Source organism: Silurus meridionalis, chromosome 10 (genome assembly GCF_014805685.1).
Source record: "Silurus meridionalis isolate SWU-2019-XX chromosome 10, ASM1480568v1, whole genome shotgun sequence".
Classification (NCBI taxonomy): domain Eukaryota; kingdom Metazoa; phylum Chordata; class Actinopteri; order Siluriformes; family Siluridae; genus Silurus; species Silurus meridionalis.
Window position 1 is genome coordinate 20,609,489 of NC_060893.1, and position 22,983 is coordinate 20,632,471.

A 22,983-nucleotide genomic window follows, 5' to 3' on the forward strand; every position below is an offset into this window, starting at 1 on the left:
TTATTCATACCCTGTTCAGATTTTCTCAGTGCCTGTGTGTCCCAGTAGCGTGTAAGACAGACCTGTTTATGGAGCCCTGTCCTCAGCTTGATAGACTATTCTGCTTCTGCATTCAGAAGCACGTTCATGGGCACCCCAGTGAAAATCTGTATATAATAAAAAGGTGACTATACTATAGAGCTAAACAGTGTTTGTGAGGACTGGTGGGTGGATGGTAAGTGTGTTTGATCAGTGGGTATTCTTTAGTTAATCTCTGAATAAATCTCTGCTTGTAAATGATCTGTCCCACTGCTGACTCAAAAATTCCGACCTGCTCAAGTGCCCACGGATGGCATATCACATGATTCCAGAATAAGTACGAAAGAGTCCAATGAGTAGATCCAGAGAACCTCTTTGGTCTATTCAGAGAAGAATGCAATGGTAATTTAAAACGTTTTTTGTCCTTTGTTTTGGGTTGTGTATTTAGACAGTTTTTTTGTTGTTTAAATTGAAAACAAAGGACATAGACTGATCAGGCATAGCATTAAGACATTATAAAATTATGACCGGTGAGTGAATAACATTGACTATCTCTTTATCATGGTACCTGTTAATGGGTGGGATTTATTTATTAGGCAGCAAGTGAAAATTTTGTCCTCAAAGTTGACGTGTTAGAAGCAGGAAAAATGGGCAAGTGTAAGGATTTGAGTTTGACAAGAGACAAATTGTGATGTCTAGATGATTGGGTCAGAGAATCTTCAAAACTGCAGCTCTTGTTGGCTGTTCCTGGTCTGCAGTAGTGAGTATCTATCACAAGAGCTTCTGTAGGTCAAATTGGTAAAAATTTGTTAATGCTGTTGATGCTCGATGGGTCAGAACTGTTTTGGCAGCAAAGGTAGGACCAACACAATATCAAGCAGGTGGTCATAATGTTATGTCTGATTGGTATAAATTGAAAGTGAAGATTTATTATGTTTTTCAGGATGTGGTAGCTCAGTGATTAAGGCTCTGGTTTGCTGATCAAAAGGTTAGATGATCAGGCCACACCTGGTTCCTTGAGCAAGGCCTTTAACATTTTTCTGCTTTAGAAACGCTGTATCATGGCTGACCCTGCACTCTGACTCCAGTTTCCTAGCAAGCTGGGATATGTAAAGAAAGAATTTCACTGCTAAGTGGATCTCGAGTGGTAACCATTAAAGAGCGATAGAACACCTTTAGCAACTTTCAAATCCTATGTTGGTATCTAAAAGACCCCTTTTAAAAAGATTAGGCTATGGGGCTATGGGTAATGGTTAAGAGCTAATTGTCTGTAATGGTATTAGAATTTCTTTCAGGGTTTCTATAGTTTTCTTTTCTTCAGCAGGGTTTTATAATGAGGCTGAGTGAGTATTGTTATACATGAGACAGCATCTGTATCGAGTGTATTCTGGGTCAGTGACTAGTGCACAAATACTCATTTTGGAGACTAAACCATGCATGCTTGTCTGGATATGGCCACTTGGAGAAAAATCACATAGTTCTGCACATCTGCTTGTGCTGTAGATTTGATCTGTTTCTTGTCGGCTCTCTTTCTCAGGTACTGTGGTGTCTTCGACTTCTCTTTCTGGCTCTGTGGATGCAGGCAGGTTGAGTGAAAACAGATCATCCAAGTTAGGCAACAGCAAAGAAGGCAGCACTGTAGATCTTAGCAAGGTAACACACTCAAAACATTGGAATGCAAACATACATGATCCGCTCATGAATCACGTGGTTAAAGTGGCAACACCGTTGTTAAGCAACTGGATTAAGCTAGCTAAAAAAATTAGTGACTAAGTGACTAGCTAGCTAGCAAAAGTCTTTTATATGAGACGTGTAAAAGGTTGAGTGACACTACAAAGGAAACCAAATAATCAGCAATGTCAGTGTTACTTCCAGACATGTTGAAAAATGTACCAAGAAAAGCCTTGATGTGCATAAAATGACACTGGAATTATAGTTTGCATCAAGTGCTAATAAAAAATGGCTTCTGCTCTCAAAAATCACCCTCGTTTCTTAAAGTTGTACTTTCTGGAAATTACAGGATGGTAACATCATGAAACCCTGTTTAAAAATAGAAACAAAAAACACACACATGCGCACACACGCACACGCACACACATACACACACACACACACACACACACACACACACACACACACACACAAACAGCCACAGCCACGAATGGTTTAATCTTTTTCAGGACCTTTCATTGACACCATGTTTACAAGTATCTAATGCATATTATAGTGTAACTCAAACATAAGAAAGGACATCTTTGGGCTATTTTTTCTTTTTAAAATAAGAGCTACAACCCCCCCTCAAATAACCTCAGGTTTTCTTCTGGGACCAGAAAAATATTCCTGTCAGATATTTCTGTCGTCCTCGAGACATTTGTTTTCACACAGTACCAGGACTTGAATCTACTTGCTTAGGATATGTTTTATGTTTTTTTGTTCTTGGTTACTGTTTATTGTTTCAGAAGACAAGATTGTGCTGTGTATGTGTGTATATGTGTGTGTGTTCATTGGAATTATCCCAACATGTAAACACTGCTTAATATACCAAAGTCCTCTGAAGGGGACTTCCAAGTGCAAGTATTAGCCTTGTGCAAATAAACACAGTGCAGATAAATATATAAATATATGTAAAACAAACTAATAGATCAGGCTCAGGCTGTGAAAATGTGCAGAAGCTGTTCAGCAAATAGAAGAAAAGCAAACACCCTGTTTTTATATATATATATATATATATATATATATATATATATATATATATATATATATATATATATATATAAAATAGGCCTGTTAATTGATTACAACATTTAATCACGATTAATCACAATTAAATTGCAATTTTTTTGCTAATTTTATATCAAATATGTATGCTGTATTCAAATGTATGTTTGTTATTAGTAAACCCAGAGTAACATAGAGCATCAAGACAAAATACATTTGTAAAAGTAATTATGGTGTTTAAAATTCTGTAAATCATCAGGACCTCAAACAGAACTTTTGCTGTTTTTTTGTTTATGGTTTTAATTGCTGGATAATTGCTGGAATTGCTGGATGTGTACATGTCTATACATGAAAATGAAAAGTTAAAATTTTTACAAGAGGATTGTATCAATTACATTTGTTTTGATGGATCGGCTTGCGTTCTTTCGATCTTATGATGTAAATGGCGATACAAACAACTTTCTGTGTGAGAGTAGGGAGCAGGTTGAGAAGAGCCTGGAGAGGTGGAGGTATGTATTGGAGAGAAGGGGAATGAAAGTCAGTAGGAGTAAGACAGAGTACATGTGTGTGAATGAGAGGGAGGGCAGTGGAGTGGTGCAGTTGCAGGGAGAAGAGGTGGAGAAGGTGGAGGAGTTTAGGTACCTGGGGTCAACAGAGCAAAAATGTTGTATGGATTAGAGACAGCGGCATTGAGTAAAAAACAACTGAAGTTGTTAAGGTTTTCGTTGGGAGTGACGACGATGGACAGGATTTGAAATGAGTTTATTAGAGGGACAGTGCATGTAGGATGTTTTGGTAACAAGGTGAGGGAGGCGAGATTGAGATGGTTTGGACATGTGCAGAGGAGGGACATGAGTTATATTGGTAGAAGAATGCTGAGGATGGAGCCACCAAGTAGGAGGAAAAGAGGAAGGCCAAGCAGGAGGTTTATGAATGTGGTGAGGGAAGACATGCATGTAGATGTGTGAAAGAGGCAGATGTAGAGGACAGGGTGGTATGGAGACGGATGATCCGCTGTGGCGACCCCTAATGGGTGCAGCTGAAAGAAGAAGAAGAAAGTATAGCTATAATATAGAGATATATATAAAGATATACAGATGTATAAGTATAATCACATACAGTTATTTTACTAACAGAAATTATTATTATAATTATATTAGGATTACATTTAAATTAACATTAAACCTCCGTAGTAATTAAGTAATATAATTCAAAGAAATTAAACAGTAACAACAATAATGATGGTATAAAAAATATATAAAAATCAAGGAAGAAAGATTATGTCAGATATATGCTATGCTGTATCTCGATATAAGAACTCGAGTGATAAATAAATAATAAACCTGTATAGTATGTGATAATGAAACCACAATTAATCCACATGTATGAATCTCATAATTTTTTTAAATAATAATAATAGTCACAGGGTTTTTTGTTTGGTTGCGTTTCGATAACAGCAATAAATAAAGTTAATACAGTGCTGATTACTCTTGTTCTTGCTCTCCAACAGTCCTCAAACTCAAGGAAAGAAAATTAGTCTACACAGTTGAGAAAAAAAAAAACGCATCCTGTCTTTCTACCTCCTCTCTTTCTCAGGTGGACATGAACTTCATGAGGAAGATTCCTCCAGGGGCAGAGGCCTCGAACGTACTGGTAGGGGAAGTGGATTTCCTGGAGAAACCGATCATAGCTTTCGTTCGTCTCTCGCCTGCTCTACTGCTCACAGGACTCACTGAAGTTCCTGTGCCGACCAGGTAACTTTATTCCTAACCTAAAATCAGTTAGTGTTCAACATGAAACAGTGACCAGATGTATGGAGGATGTGAGTTTCCCAGCAACGGTGGACAATTTTCCTTCAGACAACCAGGAAACAACAATTAGAAATGTTTTAACATTAACAAAACTATTATTTCTAAAAATAAAAATGAGAGTTTACAAATGTCTACAAATGATAGTCTTAGAGCATCATTTGCATCATCTACATGAATATTAAAATCTCCTACAAGCAGCACTTTATCAAAATTGATCAAGAGGTCTGAAAGAAAACGAGCAAACTCTCAAAGAAAATCAATGTAGGGCCCTGGGGGTCTGTACACGGTGGCCAGAGTGAGAGATAGTAGGGGTTTCCTATGTATGTCTGAAAGAACAACTTTAAAAACTAGCACTTCAAATTTAAACCTAAATCCTAATCTCTGACGGCCAGTCGGATGGGGCTTATGATTATAAGCATATCCTGACAGTTTAGACTCGTTTAGACTCATATCATCATTTGGTTTAATCCAAATCTCAGTGAGACAGAGTGCATCGAGATTATTATCTGTGATGAGCTCATTTACAATGAGTGCTTTGGGTGCAAGTTATCTAATGTTTAAAAGTTTAGAAAATGTTTAGAACTTTTTTGTATTTGCTTAGTTGTAAATTGCATGATGTCTTACTTTCAGTCAGATGGTGTGAAGCATCTTAGAGATGTTGCCCTAAGACCCTGACACTGCCTGCGAAGCCCCTACGCAATACATCGGTGCTCATGGGTAAATCTTTTGCTTCTGTAGGTTAAGCCTACAGTGCTTCAGCCGTATCAGGCTGACCTGCTGCCTGAGTTGGAAGTGTGAGGTGCCGTTTTACAAAGATGTCAGACAGAGACAGGGTCGTGCTGCTGAATGCCCCACTAACCTCTTCTGGCCTCTTCAATGACTCCGGCCGCATTCCAGCAGTACCTCCCATTGTGCTCACATGGGGCTGCTTAGTGGGTGCAGCCTCAACTGCAACCCTCCACCTCCCATAGGGAGGTACAGAGAAACAGCATTGCGACTCCATGTATCTGGTGCCCGCCTTGTCCCGGACCCCAAGGGGACCTAGTCCGTTGACCCTGCCACCCATGGTGTTTCAGGGCAAGGTCAGCTCCAGCAAGCTCTCTCCTTGGTCTCCAACCAGCATTTTAGTGGTGCAGGAGATATTGCCACCTCCCTTGAGGCCCCTAGAGTCATTTTCTGTGCACTGCTCTAAGCACACCGGAGGTCAGTCTCAAAAGACTAATACTCTTAGAGCACTTTCTGGCAGCTTGGAAAGCTCTTCCAGACGTGTCTCAGTGGGTCCTGCACACTGTAGAGCTAGGCTACTCTATTCAGTTCTGGTCTTCTCTCCCCCATTTTCATGGGATCCTTCCCACCCTGGTGGGAAACCAGCAGGCTCTGGTCATGGAACAAGAAGTAAACACTTTCCTTAGGAAGGAGGCCATCGAGGTGGTCCCTCCATCGAACGAGAGTCTGGGTTCTACAGCCGGTACGCCATAGTTCCCAAAAAGGATGGTGGTTGCGTCCTATCTTAGATCTACGTCAGCTGAACCGCTCTCTCATATGACTCAAGTTCAAGATGCTGACCCTCAAGCAGGTTGTGCTTCAAATCAGATCTAAGGACTGGTTTGTTATGGTAGATTCAAAAGGATGCATACTTTCATGTATCCATCCTACAGTTCCTGAGGCTTACCAATATTGGGTTCTTTCATTTGGCCTTGCAGCATTGTGGCCATCATTACAGCCATCAGCAAGGTCAGAGAAGGGCAGCCTCTCAATGTCATGCAGTTTCAGAAACTGCTAGTTGTAATGGCAGCTGCGTCCAATGTTAGTCCACTTGGGCTGCTGTACACGAGACCCTGTCAGTTGTGGCTCAGGACCCGTGGGTTCTCACGGAGGGGCAATCTCCTTTGCACCATCAAGGTCACGAGACAATGCCTACATGCCTTAGATGTTTGGAGAGATCCCGGGTTCTGGGATTCTGGTGCTGGGAGTCCCCAGTCGTTGCATAACGCTAACGACGGATGCGTCTCTCACAGGGTGGGCAGCGATCATGAGTGGTCGCTCCACCCGAGGTCTGTGGGAAGGGCCCCATCTACTTCGGCACATCAACTGCCTAGAGTTGCTGGCCGTGCTTCTACCACTGAAGCATTTACTCTCACACCTCAGAGGTCACCACTTGTTGGTTTGTACGGACAACACTGCGGTAGTCTTCTACATCAACCATCATGGAGGTCTGCGTTCACGCTTCCTGTGCAGGCTGGCACACCAGATCCTCCTTTGGGCCCAGTTCACATCCCGGGTCAGTTGAACGAGGCAGCAGACACCCTTTTGAGGCAGGGGTTAAGATCCGGAGAATGACAGCTCCACCCCGATGTGGTGGAGCAGGTTTGGGAGAAATTTGGAAAAGCCAAGGTGGATCTGTTTGCATCGCTAGAGACATCCCCTCTGGTTCTCCCTTATTCCTTCAGGCCGCATCTGTACGCCTTTCCCCCCATCGTGCTTCTGGGAGTTCTGGAGAGAGTTTGCCAGGACAGTTGGCACAGTGCTGAATTTTTCTCCAGGGACAGTTCGCCAAGGGGTTGGCTCTGTCGACCCTGAAAGTCTATGCATTCGCCATTTTGGCTTATAATGCCCCCTTAGCCGGGCAATCGCTGGGCAGGTCCCCCTTTGAGCCTCTAGCCTCCGGCGTCCATGCAGCACTTCCTTCTCCCTTACAGAAGCTGGCGCTGCCTCACTCCCTATGCATTTTTTCATTTGCTGATTGTGACAGCCAACGTCCAGTTTTTGACTGATTACACACATTAATTTAGAGTGTGAACACTCGGGCGAGTTCCCAAAGCGTTTCTATGCAGCGTCTCCTTCCCTCAGAGAACTAGGGTTACATACATAACCTAGAGACGTCTTCACCCTACAATTCAATAAAAATTTTCTTGTATAATGTTTTTAACTTCAGACTCTACCACAATGCAGTAAAACCATTCTCATTAGATTGTGTGTTTGTGTGTGTGTGTGTGTGTGTGTGTGTGTGTATGTGTGGATCAGGTTCCTGTTTCTATTACTAGGGCCATATGGAAAAGGTCCCCAGTACCACGAGATTGGACGCTCCATGGCCACTCTAATGACAGATGAGGTAAGAACACTCTAATGGGCCATAACTTACTTATACAGAGTAGATTACAGGAGCACAGATTCCTGTGCCCATCCTCAAATGAAATCAATGCTTCAATAATAATATAACTACGACCCAGATGTGCACAATAAACACATAACTCTGATTTGCATAATGTTTGGGAGTGGAGTGTGTGGGAGGTGAATCCCAAGTTTATAAGTGATTTTTTTTCTGAATGTTGTCCAAATACAATTTAGAGAACAATCATGGGTATACATGCAGCCATCAGATGTAAAAAGCTTCAGAGGTCAGAGATGGATTGTAGCTAGAGAGTGTACAAGTGTTAAATAGGGATGTTTTTCGGAATTAATTTCGAAAACCAGTAAAAAAAAAAAGAAAGAAAAGAAAAGCATCAACAGCATGAAAATATATTGATGTACATGTTTTGTAGTCTGGCTTAAATCAGGAAGGAAACTGTTAGAGAGTCTGGACACGCTTTGGGATGTGTGTATAAAGCCAAGGTGTGTTTAATCTCAAGGAGATTTTTTAGAGTATTTAGAGTTTTTTTATTTAATAATTTTAAGCATATGTTGATATTCCTGCCATATTAATAACATTAGTCGGAATCTTATTCTTCTTCCTCTTCTTCTTCCTCTTCTTCTTCTTTCGGTTTCTCCTATTAGTGGTCGCCACAGCAGATCATCTGTCTTCATTCCCCCCTGTCCTCTACATCTGTCTCTTTCACCCCGACTACCTGCATGTCTTCCCTCACCACATCCATGAACCTCCTCCTTGGTCTTCCTCTTTTCCTCCTTCCTGGTGGCTCCATCCTCAGCATTCTCCTACCGATATAACCTATGTCCCTCCTCTGTACATGTCCAAACCATCTCAATCTCGCCTTCCTCACCTTGTCTCCAAAATAAATAAAAAAGGATTTGGGGAGACTCTGGATAGAGGAACGGTCTCATATCCCTTCTACCATGTCATTATGTCCACATCTGAGTCTTCCACTCTAATGCCTGATGGGATTGGAAAAACTAACTAACTAAATAAATAAACATATATATATATATATATATATATATATATATATATATATATATATATATATATATATATATATATATGAGGATGGCAGATGTAGAGGACAGGGGGGGTATGGAGACGGTTGATCCGCTGTGGGGACCCCTAATAGGAGCAGCTGAAAGAAGAAGAAGAGTATATCTAATATATTTCTTAATGATAAAAAATAATTTTTTGTTTGCACTTTTCCTGTGCAATTTCCCTGCTTGTCAAATTTTTCAACATTTTGTTGCAATAAGTATTTTATACAAATATTATATACCGCAGGCTCTCCAATAAAAAGGCATATTGGGGTGATTTCTGTGTACTTTACTTGAATTTGTTACTCAGTGCTAGTATGTAGGTACCCAGGACCTCTAGTGGATAAATGTGAATGAAACTGCATCTGGGACTTCAAAATAGAGAATAACCATAAACAAAACTGCAAAGTTAAGGTTTTTCCTCAATGTTAAAGTCACCATTTTACACCTGTGGTTAAATAGAAATATAAATCCACTGCATGGATAAAAATGTGTTGCAAATTTTTTTCTAAAAGCAGTGCTTTCAAGAAACCCAATTCTCAAATCAGATTTGGATTAAGCGGTTAATTACATAAAATCCTTTACATCTTAGATTTGCTAGATTTTTAGGTAATCTAGAAGTAAACATTTAATGTAACTGTTGTTCAGTAATCACTCATTTCTGTATACGTGTTTCCTTCACCCAAGATATTCCATGATGTGGCGTATAAAGCCCGCGACAGATCCGATCTCCTCTCTGGCATTGATGAGTTTTTAGACCAGGTGACTGTTCTTCCTCCAGGAGAATGGGACCCCACCATCCGCATCGATCCTCCTAAGAACGTCCCATCACAGGTCAGAGGTCATGGTTTAGTACTAGCAAGCTGACTCTGGCTTGCATCACGTCCACAACGATTAATGCTACACTTTGTACAACTCTACAGCTAGTACACTACAACATGTACACATGCTAGTCATGCGAGACTTATATACTGTAGTTTATCATAGGCATATAAAGATTACTTCAGTAATAAAGCACACAGGATTCAAGAAAAGGAATTTGTTTAGCTGTTCATCTAACTGAGCTTTAAATTCACTAAATACAATGCTAGATTTCTTAAGAGAAGCTTATAAATGTGGAATATTAGCATTAATAAAAGAAGTTAAAAGTTTTCATCAAGCCTAAGGACAAACTTAGCTACATAGCTGGTTACATTGCTAGCACCAGCTAGCAAGACACAAACATTGTTTCCTGAGGAAAAATTACTCTCAGGAATGTCCCATATTCCCTCTTTAACAAAACATGTTTCTAGAGACCATGTCTAGAAATACTACAAGAGACAAAAACCAAAAAAGGAAAACACTTTTGATGCTACTGCAAGCTAAAAGTCTGATGACTATGTCTTTAATAGTTTAATTAAGTGTAATTTTCACTATCAGAGACTACAGAGGCAATGAGATTTAATCTAATTATCATTACTATTCCAAACCAAAAAATATCTAGCTAGTTCTAACCAAAACAAACCTGGAAAAAGCTAGTATATTAGTCATGGATTTACTGAGAAAAATCCACAACTTGAATCAATATGATCTCCTCACATTATTAGCCAGATTGTCTGGTTAAAGTCAATTTGGTTAAATTTTATTTCTAAAGCACTTTACCGATGGACATTTTAACAAAGAAGCTTTACATAAATAAATGTTTATTGTTAACGACTGAGCCATTAGTGATGGACATTCAACCCAGATAAAGATGGGTTCCCTTTTGGGTCTGGTTTTTCTCAAGGTTTCTTCCTCATGACATCTCAGGGAGTTTTTCCTTGCCACATTCGCCACTGGCTCTCTTATTATGGACAAACCTACAATTATAAGGAACAAATTTATAAAAATTTTATCAACACTTATCTCTGTAAAGCTGAGACAATATCCATTGTTAAGTGTGATATTCAAATAAAAATAAGTAAAATTCTTGATGGTGTAAAAAGAAAAATTGCCTAAGAATTCACGATACCGAAACCTTTAGAGGAACCAGACTCAAAAGGGAATCGGTCCTTATCTGGGTGACACTGAATGTCCTGTTTACTGATGGAAGTTCTTGGCGATTGCAGCCCTTCGTTGTTGTAGCGGACCGTTTATAATAATTACTGTCCATCTACATGATTTCCAAGTGCTAGATCCAGAAGGAATCTCATGAATCTTTAATCTGTTCATGAGAAACCATCCTCAGCAGCAGCAAATGTTTTCCAATTTATGAGACCTACATCCAGAAGTAGGGCATCGGGAAGGAACAGGGAGGTCCTGAGGACTGGTGGTTCCTTCTAAACAGGGATGAATAATCTTAAAATGTATAAAAGATTTGTTCTATTTGGTTAAATCCCCCTGAAACTCTTTATCTTACATGACTAGCATAGCCATATCAGTGCTAGCTGACTAACACCAGTTTGTTTCTGTGTCCATTGTTTAAAGTAAATGAAGCAGAATTGATACAGACTGAGGGAACATACTGCACACTGTATCAGCAGATGGGCTGCAGTTAGTAATTTTATAACTGATAATAAATACTGATAAACATGTGTGTGTAGGAGTGGGTGGGTGGCTAGCTGGGAGTGTGTGTGGGTGGGTGGCTGGGTGTCTGGTTGTGTGTGGGTGTGGGTGGCTGGTTGTGTGTGGGTGGGTGGCTGGGTGTGCTAATCAATCATTCTGCTCTAGATGAAGAGAAAGAGGCCAACTCAACTAAACGGCACTGTGACTCCTACAGAGCCAAGCCAGGAGGAAGAACACCAACCTGGCCCTGAGCTCCAGAGAACAGGGAGGTAAACACACACACACACACACACACACACACACACACACACACCTTGGCACTTCCCATACTGCTGGCAACAATGTAAGGATAGAAGCACTCTCAGACACCATGGTTAGAACTCTATATAGTTCTAGTTCTATATAGTGGGGAAGGTAGTAGCTCATCATTGCACCAACGTGGCAACGTATCTCATTTTTCGGAGGCGTTAATGTTTAGCAATAGATAAAATAAAAAGGGACAAGAGTAACCATGACTAACTATATATCATTCTAAAGGTCTAAGCCCCAAGCATCGATTTTAGATCCAGGTTTTTTTTTTCAATGAAAAACGTGTAACATTTTCAGCTATGTGTCCCAAAAGCTGTGACGAAGGCTAACAGGTTTAGGCTCATGGGTTACTGATCAGAAGGTCGGGATTCAAGCCCTGGTATGGCCAAGCCGCCACCTGTATCATGGCTGACCCTGCACTCTGACCCCAGCTTCCTAACATCGCTGGTAAAAAAGTATTTCACAGTAAAGTACATGTAACTAGAATGAAGCTTCTTTCTTTCTTTCTTTCTTTCTTTCTTTCTTTCTTTCTTTCTTTCTTTCTTTCTTTCTTTCTTTCTTTCTTCCAAATCTTTTTTATTTGAACCAGTTTGAAAAATGTTCGCTGAAGTCCGAGTCAAAAGTTCAGCGTGTTACTTTGCTGGAATGCACACCCACATTTAATTTTCATGCGTAATGAACGACGGAAAGTTTACAGAGGCGTCAGCTCGTCCTCTTTTTTGCTTCCGTCCTTTCTTTGTAAAAGTGTTAGATAACTTGATGGAAAATGTCAGTGGATGAATTCCTTTCATCTCCTACACCACTGAGCACCGCCGAAAGCTCTCCATAAGCCTTTTTATTCCTATTCGCCTTACAATCGGAACGCCTGCCAGAGCGAGATTGGGCATGCGCACACACACACACACACACACACACACACACACACACACACACACATTATATACTGCTGAGTTTGTAGCCCCCTGAAAGCACCCAATACTATTAAACACATAGTACATACACTGTATACTACTTAAGGATTAGCCTAAAGGTTTCACTAATAACTCTGTGTGTGTGCTGCATGTTTGTAAGCCTTTGCAAAGACCAATAAGGACTAAATGTCCTACTGTCTTAATTGGATAGCATCCCACATCTTCACCATCATTAAAAATAGCAGATTTTATATAAGATAAATAAAATAATATATGCTAACTATATTACAGAAGGTTAGCTTTAGTGGTAGGCATTGTGTTAATTAGCTAGAGAGCAAAAGATTTAAAGAGAGGGTTTACACAAATGGAGAAAGAGTACTCTGTGTGTGTGTGTGTGTGTGTGTGTGTGTGTGTGTGTGTGTGTGGAGAGCAGTTCCCTCAGCTCTGAACTAATAATAACCAAACCTTCAGTTCGACAATGCTAATTAAACAAGTTGGAACCTTTTTTAGCGCCTGTGCAGTGACGGCTCCTGGCTCTCTGTGGCCTTTTACAAATATTCATGCTGTACAAGTACAAGTTTGATAAAAGCCAGACTTTTAAATGGCGGCTGTAATGCTAAATCACAACTCGTGATACTGTGCTAATGCTGTAAAAAAAGAGAGCGCTTGTGATATATCTGCAATAAAGTATATATCACTTCAGTCTTTAAGGTTCATGGCTAGCTCGAAAAAAAGAAAATGTTTTCGCAAAGTGTAGAACAGGGGTCTCAAACTTAATTCTGTGAGGGCCACATCATTTTTTCCTTTCATTAGTATGTGGCCGGTTTGGGCCGGAGTGACTACCAGTATTAGTGTGAAGATTTTATTATGATTTTAAATGTATTTATTTTGCTTCCTGATAGGGGATTAGTTTATTATTTGGTTAGGAACCATGCAGAAAAATGAGCAATACTTTTCAAGAGATAAAGAACCTAATAAAAGACCATTTTTATTTCAAAATGATTTTTTTTTATATTCATTGCTGTTGAAATCAAAACATTTACTTATGCATATGGTTGGTGGGTAAATCGAACAAATAATTAGGCTACGTTTATAACTAGTTCAACTGATAGTGGATTTTACTGATACCGATAGCTAGGTTGGATCGTAATAAATGCAAATTATCGCTCTCTCCATCTCACTTGTAAAAACAAACAGCACATGATGTCAGTAAGTCCCCTCTAGAGGCCGCTTTCGTAATGACAACAGGCCGGAATTGGAAACTAGATTTTTGCTGCTAGCCGATAGTTTCAGCAATCAACTATTGGTGCCTTGACCTTAACTAAGGAAAAATTTTGTTGAAAAGCCACCCTTTATTATCAAACACAGATATGATATTAGTAAAACATATATTTAAAATTACATTTTTCTAAATATGTCTCTGGCATTGTTCAGAGGGCCGTTCCAAATGTGGGAGCGAGCCGTATTCGGCCTGCGGGTGTAGAACATTATCTCTGTTTGTTGTGTGTTTGTATAGATTCTTTGGTGGACTGGTGTGTGATGTAAAGCGTAAAGCTCCTTTTTACTTGAGTGATCTGTTGGACGGCTTCAGTTTGCAGTGTATAGCGTCAGTGCTGTTCCTATACTGCGCCTGCATGTCTCCTGTTATAACCTTCGGAGGACTGCTAGGAGAGGCCACCAAGAATAACATAGTGAGTGTATCCCACACACGTCGATACACAAGAATTGCTAATGTGTGTGTGTGTGATTGTATACCAGTTTCCAAGCCACGTTTGTAAAGGTGACATATGAGCTCTGACAACTTGGGTGCATGCCTGGAAAAACAGGACCTGCTCACCCTCAGCATATTCTCATCTCTGTGTGTGTGTTTGTGTGTGTGTTGCCTTCTGTCTTTCTCTTTTTCTCAGAGTGCTATCGAGTCGTTGTTTGGAGCGTCTCTGACAGGCGTGGTGTTCTCTCTGTTTGCCGGGCAGCCTCTGACCATTCTGGGAAGCACAGGGCCTGTGCTTGTGTTTGAGAAAATCCTCTTCAAGTTCTGCGAGTAAGTCAAGGGCGGTGTCTGATTTGTACCCCTGCTTTACACTATAGCAATGTATTTCAGTGATGCATAATATAATATATCTGAAATCCTTAATCTATATATATATATATATCTCACAAAGAAGCCCTCGTCAACTGAATGAATAAATCATGGCTCCCCCTGGGGGTCCTTGGAGTCTTAGTATCACTTATACTATTTCCACATACAGGGAGTGCAGAATTATTAGGCAAGTTGTATTTTTGAGGATTAATTTTATTTGAGGATTTAATTTGAACAACAACCATGTTCTCAATGAACACAAAAAACTCATTAATATCAAAGCTGAATATTTTTGGAAGTAGTTTTTAGTTTTAGCTATTTTAGGGGGATATCTGTGTGTGCAGGTGACTATTACTGTGCATAATTATTAGGCAACTTAACAAAAAACAAATTCATACCCATTTCAATTATTTATTTTTACCAGTGAAACCAATATAACATCTCAACATTCACAAATATACATTTCTGACATTCAAAACCAAACAAAACAAATCAGTGACCAATATAGCCACCTTTCTTTGCAAGGACACTCAAAAGCCTGCCATCCATGGATTCTGTCAGTGTTTTGATCTGTTCACCATCAACATTGCAGCAGCAACCACAGCCTCCCAGACACTGTTCAGAGAGGTGTACTGTTTTCCTCCTTGTAAATCGACATTTGATGATGGACCACAGGTTCTCAATGGGGTTCAGATCAGGTGAACAAGGAGGCCATATCATTAGATTTTCTTCTTTATACCCTTTCTTGCCAGCCACGCTGTGGAGTACTTGGACGTGTGTGATGGAGCATTGTCCTGCATGAAAATCATGTTTTTCTTGAAGGATGCAGACTTCTTCCTGTACCACTGCTTGAAGAAGGTGTCTTCCAGAAACTGGCAGTAGGACTGGGAGTTCAGCTTGACTCCATCCTCAACCCGAAAAGGCCCCACAAGCTCATCTTTGATGATACCAGCCCAAACCAGTACTCCACCTCCACCTTGCTGGCGCCTGAGTCGGACTGGAGCTCTCTGCCCTTTACCAATCCAGCCACGGCCCATCCATCTGGCCCATCAAGACTCACTCTCATTTCATCAGTCCATAAAACCTTAGAAAATCAGTCTTGAGATATTTCTTGGCCCAGTCTTGACGTTTCAGCTTGTGTGTCTTGTTCAGTGGTGGTCGACTTTCTGCCTTTCTTACCTTGGCCATGTCTCTGAGTATTGCACACCTTGTGCTTTTGGGCACTCCAGTGATGTTGCAGCTCTGAAATATGGCCAAACTGGTGGCAAGTGGCATCTTGGCAGCTGCACGCTTGACTTTTCTCAGTTCACGGGCAGTTATTTTGCGCCTTGGTTTTTCCACACGCTTCTTGCGACCCTGTCGACTATTTTGAATGAAACGCTTGATTGTTCGATGATCACGCTCAGAAGCTTGGCTATTTTAAGACTGCTGCATCCCTCTGCAATATATCTCACTATTTTTGACTTTTCTGAGCCTGTCAAGTCCTTCTTTTGACCCATTTTGCCAAAGGAAAGGAAGTTGCCTAATAATTATGCACACCTGATATAGGGTGTTGATGTCATTAGACCACACCCCTTCTCATTACAGAGATGCACATCACCTAATATGCTTAATTGGTAGTAGGCTTTCCAGCCTATACAGCTTGGAGTAAGACAACATGCATAACGAGGATGATGTGGTCAAAATACTCATTTGCCTAATAATTCTGCACTCCCTGTATACTGTATACAGTTGAACCTTGACACTCGCGATGTGTCCTGAGAGTCACATAGAACAGTGCAGCCCCTGGGTCAATTGTTACCGGGCCGCACAGAAAGAATACATAACTCACATTATTTCCGTTTTATTTATTATCTGATTCTGAACAATGTTTTATTTTGGATATTTACTGGATTCTCTCCGCCACATCTGTCTATGACTCACTCTTGATGCATGTGAAGATTCCTCGTTCACACGTCTTACCTCCATCCTCTACCTTCTTAAAGGGGCTCCGGCCGCTAACACATAATACATTACCGCTAAATTCAAACCCCCAAGCGAGCAAAATGAACAAACAACAACACAGTGGATTCACGTTTATTATTATATTTAGAAAATACCAGTTTTAATGGTCGTATCTTTTTATTTTGTTGTATTTATCCGCCACACCTTAAAGGCCGGTCCGTAAAAATATTGTCTGACATTAAAACGGTCCATGAAATGGCCATGCGTTAGAAGTCAAAAGGCACTTGAGTAAGTTAATGATTTGCTGTCAGTCTGAACCAAAGAAATAAAAGCAAACTTTCTGCACCAGAACATTATATTTTTTCCATTGAATCGCGCACTGCATCGTAATAGTGGTGAATCTTATCGCATTGCATCATTTTTATGAACGCTGAATAATTGACATCAAAATTTGCACAGGAACCTTGAGGGCATCTACGGGCCAAAATAAAGGTTGTAGAGTGTCTAAGATGATAAAACCTACTAACTTATCACAAACCTCTTCATGGTTGTCATAGGGATTATGGGATGTCCTACCTATCCCTACGTGCCTGTATCGGGCTGTGGACGGCGTTCCTCTGTATCGTCCTGGTGGCGACAGATGCGAGTTCGCTGGTGTGCTACATCACACGCTTCACGGAGGAAGCATTCGCCGCCCTCATCTGCATCATCTTTATTTACGAGGCTCTGGAGAAACTGGTGCATCTCTGCGAGACCTATCCCATTAACACACACACTGACCTGGATAACCTCACACTGTCCAGGTACACCATGCACAGATTAGCTTCACTATACTGTACAGATGAGTGGATGTAGAGAAGTATTCAGTGTTTCATTCTGTCCCGCTCTTTTCTCTGTAGCTGTCAGTGCTCGGCTCCCAGTCAAATATCCAACCAGACGCTGCAGGTCTGGAACTCGACGGGACACACTGCGGAATCAATACCATGGGATCAGCTCAGTGTGTCGGTCCGTATAAACCTCCACTCGTCTTCCTCACACTCACACGCATATGTACAGTTCCATCATCCAGAGCAAGTTAGAAAAAACTCAGCCTTTGTGTAGTCATGACATGAGGTGGAGATGTTCTGAAGATACAGTACAGTTCAGGCAGGTTAGAAACTTCAGTCCACATTTGATGGGACCACTGAGGGATGGGGATGCGAGCCTCAGCATTACCAAACTGCCACATTCTACATTCTTTTTCTTCTTCTCTTCTTCTCCCTTTCCTGTCTCTTGCATTTTTTCATCTTCTTCTTCCTATTCTTCTTCTTTTCCCACTTCTTCCTCCTCCTCTTCTCCTTCTACTTCTTCCTGTCATCGTCTTCTTCTTTCTTTTTCTTTTAACTTTCACTTTTACCTATCTTATTGTTCTTGTTCTTTGTTTCTTTTCTTTTCTTCTTCTTCTTCTTCTCCTTCTTCCTCTTCTTCTAACTTCCACTTCTTCCTATCCTCTTCTTCTTCTCCTTATTTCTTTTTCTTCTTCTAACTTCCACTTCTTCCTATTCTCTTCTTCTTTTGTTTCTTTTTCTTCTTCTCATTTCACTTCTTGATGTTCTCTTCTTTTCTTCTTATTTTTCTCCTTCTCCTCTTCTTCTAACTCTTCTTCTTTCCCTCATTCTCCTTCTCTTCTTTTCTTCTTCTTCTTCCTCCTCCTCTCCATCTATTTCTTCATATCCTTTTCCACTTCTTTGTGTCTTCTTCTTCTTTTAACTTTCACTTCTTCCTATCCACTTCTACTTCTTCCTCTTCTTCCTCCGGTTCTTTATTCTTCCCCTCTCCTGCTCTTTTTCTTCTTCTTCAAAATCTTCTACTTGAACTATTCTTTATTTTTCCTTTTTTTTTCTTTTGTCCTTCTCTTGCTCTTTTCTTTTCCTCTTCTTCTTGTTCTTCTCCTCATTCTACATTCTCTTCTTTTCTTTTCATTTTCTTGCTCTTTTTCCTCTTATTTTTCTTTTTCTAAACATTGTCAGTGACTTAAAACTAACTATATCGTGTGTGTGTGTGTGTGTGTGTGTGTGTGTGTGTGTGTGTGTGTGTGTGTGTGTTTTTAGACGTGTAAGCTCCTGCATGGTGAGTTTGTAGGTCCTGCTTGTGGACACCATGGGCCCTTCATCCCTGATGTGTTTTTCTGGTCCATCATACTTTTTTCACCACCTTCTTCCTCTCCTCCATGCTCAAACAATTCAAAACCGAAAGATACTTCCCTACCAAGGTGACCACACACACCCACACACCCACAGACACCCACCCACACACACAAACAAATACACACACACACACACACACACACACACACACACACACACACACACACACATTCACACAAACAAAACACACACACACACACACACACACACACACAAACAAAACACACACACACACACACACACACACAAACACACACACAATTAATACAGATGCTCAGTGGAAATATATATATATATATATATATATATATATATATATATATATATATATATATATATATATATATATATATTGTGTGTGTGTGTGTGTGTGTGTAGGTGCGCCCACTATCAGCGATTTCGCAGTGTTTCTGACTATAATGGTGATGGTGCTGGTGGATTATCTGGTTGGGATTCCATCTCCCAAACTTAATGTTCCTGATCGCTTTGAGGTAACACACACACACACACACACACACACACAACACACACACACACACACACACACACATATATGACAGTTATATCTTCTTCCTCCTCTTCATCATTCTCTTTCTCATCATAATCTATATTTTCTTCTTCCTATTTTCTTTTTCATCTTCTACTTTTTCTTCTTCATCTTCATCTTTTCTTCCTTCTCTTGCTCTTTTTCTTTTTCCTATTCTTTCCTTCTTTCTTCTCCCCTTCTGTTGCTTATTTTTCCTCTTTTTCTCCTCTACTTTATTTTTATTCTCCCACTTTTTATTTCTTCTTTTTCTTTCTCTGCCTCATCTTCATCTTCTTCTGTAACGTTTCTTCTTCCTTCTCCTGTTTTTCTTCTTCCCCTTTCTTGCCTTTTTTCTTAGAAGCAGTAGTAGTAGTTTTCATGTTGGTTATTTATCAATTAATTAATGAATATTTGTTTAACACAGATATTTTCCTAAAATAAAGTAAAATAATCTCTGCCAATGTCTTGGATGTGTTTCTGCATCTATTCCTAACATCTGTAAAATATTCAAGCTGCTGTCATACACTGGTCTTATCTTAGCATCAGTTAGCATTAGCCAGGGACTTTTAACCACACTGCACAAGTTGTAACGTATTAAACACAGAAAATCCAGCTCATAGTGGTTTATGAAGACATCACGTCTTTGATATGCTTTTCTAAATATAGGACTGTATTATTGTTAGCATATTAGCATTGTTGTATTAGCTATGGCAGTGTAAATAGTTTGGCTTGTTATCATATGTAATATGTTTAATTAGGCTCTGGCTTAATATATTTTTTATCATATTCTCACAAATTCTATATTTTCTCCAGGTTTTTTTGTGCTGCTAAGAAATTGAAATATTGCGTGTGTGTGTGTGTGTGTGTGTGTGTGTGTGTGTGTAGCCCACCTCAAAGCACCGTGGCTGGCTGATTTCTCCACTTGGTCCAAATCCCTGGTGGATGGTTCTGGTATCAGTGGTTCCTGCACTTCTCTGCACCATCCTCATCTTCATGGACCAGCAAATCACTGCTGTCATTATCAACCGCAAGGAGCACAAACTCAAGGTATCTGACCACACATCATTATTTACACAGACCTCGACCCTCATTTTTTTCTTACACTGCTTACCACTGCATCTCCACACAGAAAGGCTGTGGTTATCATCTCGACCTGCTATTGGTGGCCGTGATGTTGGGCGTGTGTTCAGTGATGGGGCTGCCATGGTTTGTGGCCGCCACCGTCCTCTCCATCTCGCATGTGAACAGCCTGAAGCAGGAGTCCCACTGCTCAGCACCGGGGGAACAGCCCAAGTTCCTGGGCATCAGGGAGCAAAGGCTTACCGGCGTTCTCATCTTCACGCTCATGGGCTGCTCCGTCTTCATGACTTCCGTATTGAAGGTCAGAAACCGCGATGCATGTCGGAAAGCACCTCAAGGTTTCAATACTGATGAAACACGTATTATTGCATTGAGGATATTTGTATTAATAGAATTATCGGTGTGTTTTTTTTATACAGTTTATTCCCATGCCGGTGTTGTATGGAGTCTTTCTCTATATGGGCGTGTCCTCTCTTAAAGGCATACAGGTAAAAAATTTTATTACACTTCAAACAATTACAAAAAGTTTTTTCAAACTCACCTGAAAACTCACTACCCGTAAAATTGCTGTGAACTAGATTTAGTTATTTTGTACACATAGAGGCTTTAATAAATTTTTGTAATGCAAATATTAGCCCCACCCCCTCCCTCCTGCCAGAAAAATAAAGTGAAGCTTACATGGGGTGGGGTTTGGATATACATGGCCTCCTAACATCACAGACTTTACCTTGTTATTAAGTAAATTTTACAGTACTTTATTATTTATTATGCTGCAGTTCTTTTAAATGCTCAATTCTGATTGGTCATGATTGGACTTGTCCTTCAGTGGCGTCCTGCCTAAAAAAAACTGCTTAGAGTACATTCGATCTTGTGCAGTTTGCTACAGATGCGGTTTGCAAGCTTTGACTAGTGAGCTCTCTGTCCATCCAATCAAAGGATGTAAAAATGCCAATGTTATTTTACATCAGATTTGCCAACTTGATCACATCTGATGATCTGAAATTGTTAAAATGAGAAATATAATGAAATCTATTGAAAAAAACAACACCAGGAGTTACACCAACAGCTTCATTATAAAATATAACAGAAATGCACACACACCAACACAGAATCTCTTTCTTTCTTTCTGTCTGTTCTCTTTTTCCATATTGCTTTGGTTTGTTATTCACCTCATAATCAGTACAACTGTGAATAAATAATCGTATTCGAAAACAAATTGTTGTGGTTTAAAAGAAACAAACAACATGTTGCTATTGAAAAAGAAGTCAATTATAGGATAGAATCAGTAGCCAAACTGCACCCACCACACCCCTGAGAATCCATACTGTACATACAACTTACAACTTCTATTATTAAAGAATGCAGTGATCATGAAGGTCTCTCTGAACTCTGTTTTCTCTCTCAGTTCTTTGACAGGATAAAGTTGTTTGGTATGCCGGCTAAGCACCAGCCCGATCTGATTTATCTGCGCTACGTACCTCTGTGGAAGGTTCACGTCTTCACGTTGGTGCAGCTCACGTGTCTGGTTCTGCTGTGGGTTATCAAAGCTTCGGCTGCCCGCGTCGTCTTCCCCATGATGGTATCAGCAAGGCTTATTGCTCTTCTTATCTCAGTGTGCACTGAACATAAGAAAAATTAATACAGATTATACAGAGAACATCCAAAAAAGACAGGTGTATTATTCACTAATATTGTGCTGGTAGACTGTCTAGCGAATTTGCTAAACGATTGTCTGCAAGATTGTTCATTGTTTTAAGACTCATCTATATGTCTGTGAAAAAATACACTATACAGACAATTGGGCACCTGACTTATCCAGCCATACGTGGTTCTTACCACAAAGTAGGAAGCGCACAATAGTATAGGACGTATTTGGATGCGGTATCATGAAATTTTCCCTGTTAAACTACGAGACCAAACCTGTTCCAGCATGACAGTGCCCCTGTGCACAAAGCCAGCTCCATAAAGATATAGTTTACAAGGGTTGGAGTGGAAGATCTCCTGCTATAAAGCTCCAAACTTATTGGAAATTGGGACGTGAACGCTGACTGCACCCCAGGCCTTCTCACCTCACCTTTATCACTGGCCTGACTTTACTTACACCCTTGAGCTGAATGAATTTCCACAAGCACACTCTAAATCTAGTGGAACATCTTCTCAGAAGAGTGGACGTTTTTATAACAGTAAATGGGGACTAAATGTGGAATGAGATGCTCAAAGAATTAAAATTTTGTGGTAACACTTTGAGGAAGACCCACATATATAATAGAAAATCCCATTTTCAGTGTGACCTCAGACTCCATCATCTTCCTTGCACACAATAGATGGTGGCATCATGACATGGAGCTATAATTGTTATAACTTTGTGGTGTGTACCTGTAACCCTTTACACAAAGCTCAAAGTAGAGCTGGCCCATTTTTCTGTGCAGAAGAGCAGTAAACTTGGCTCAAAAAACATTAGAGAATTAGCTTACAAAGTGAATGTCCTTAACTATGCATAAAGGTTTATTAGAAAGAAAATATCTGAGGCTTTTCTGTAAATTACTGTGATTGAAAGATAAGTCAAGTTTATTTCTATAGCGCTTTTCACAATGGACATTGTCTCAAAGCAACTTTACAGAATTTTAAGAGTTAAGGTGAACGATGTGTATTTATCCCTGATGAGCTGCCATGGCAACTGTGG

General features: G+C 40.2%; 1 protein-coding gene across 1 annotated transcript in view; it reads left to right on the forward strand.

Annotated features, from left to right (window-relative positions):
- The window catches only part of LOC124392336 (sodium bicarbonate cotransporter 3-like), a 43,968-nt gene that overhangs the window by 20,527 nt on the left and 458 nt on the right, over positions 1 to 22,983 (forward strand). Inside the window, 16 exon segments of the mRNA XM_046859228.1 lie at positions 1,556 to 1,671; positions 4,333 to 4,490; positions 7,572 to 7,659; positions 9,429 to 9,575; positions 11,430 to 11,533; positions 14,001 to 14,175; positions 14,392 to 14,525; positions 17,066 to 17,311; positions 17,408 to 17,513; positions 18,599 to 18,686; positions 18,689 to 18,766; positions 19,079 to 19,185; positions 20,106 to 20,267; positions 20,350 to 20,601; positions 20,720 to 20,788; positions 21,706 to 21,879. Of these exon segments, the coding sequence (XP_046715184.1) occupies positions 1,556 to 1,671; positions 4,333 to 4,490; positions 7,572 to 7,659; positions 9,429 to 9,575; positions 11,430 to 11,533; positions 14,001 to 14,175; positions 14,392 to 14,525; positions 17,066 to 17,311; positions 17,408 to 17,513; positions 18,599 to 18,686; positions 18,689 to 18,766; positions 19,079 to 19,185; positions 20,106 to 20,267; positions 20,350 to 20,601; positions 20,720 to 20,788; positions 21,706 to 21,879 (2,204 nt within the window).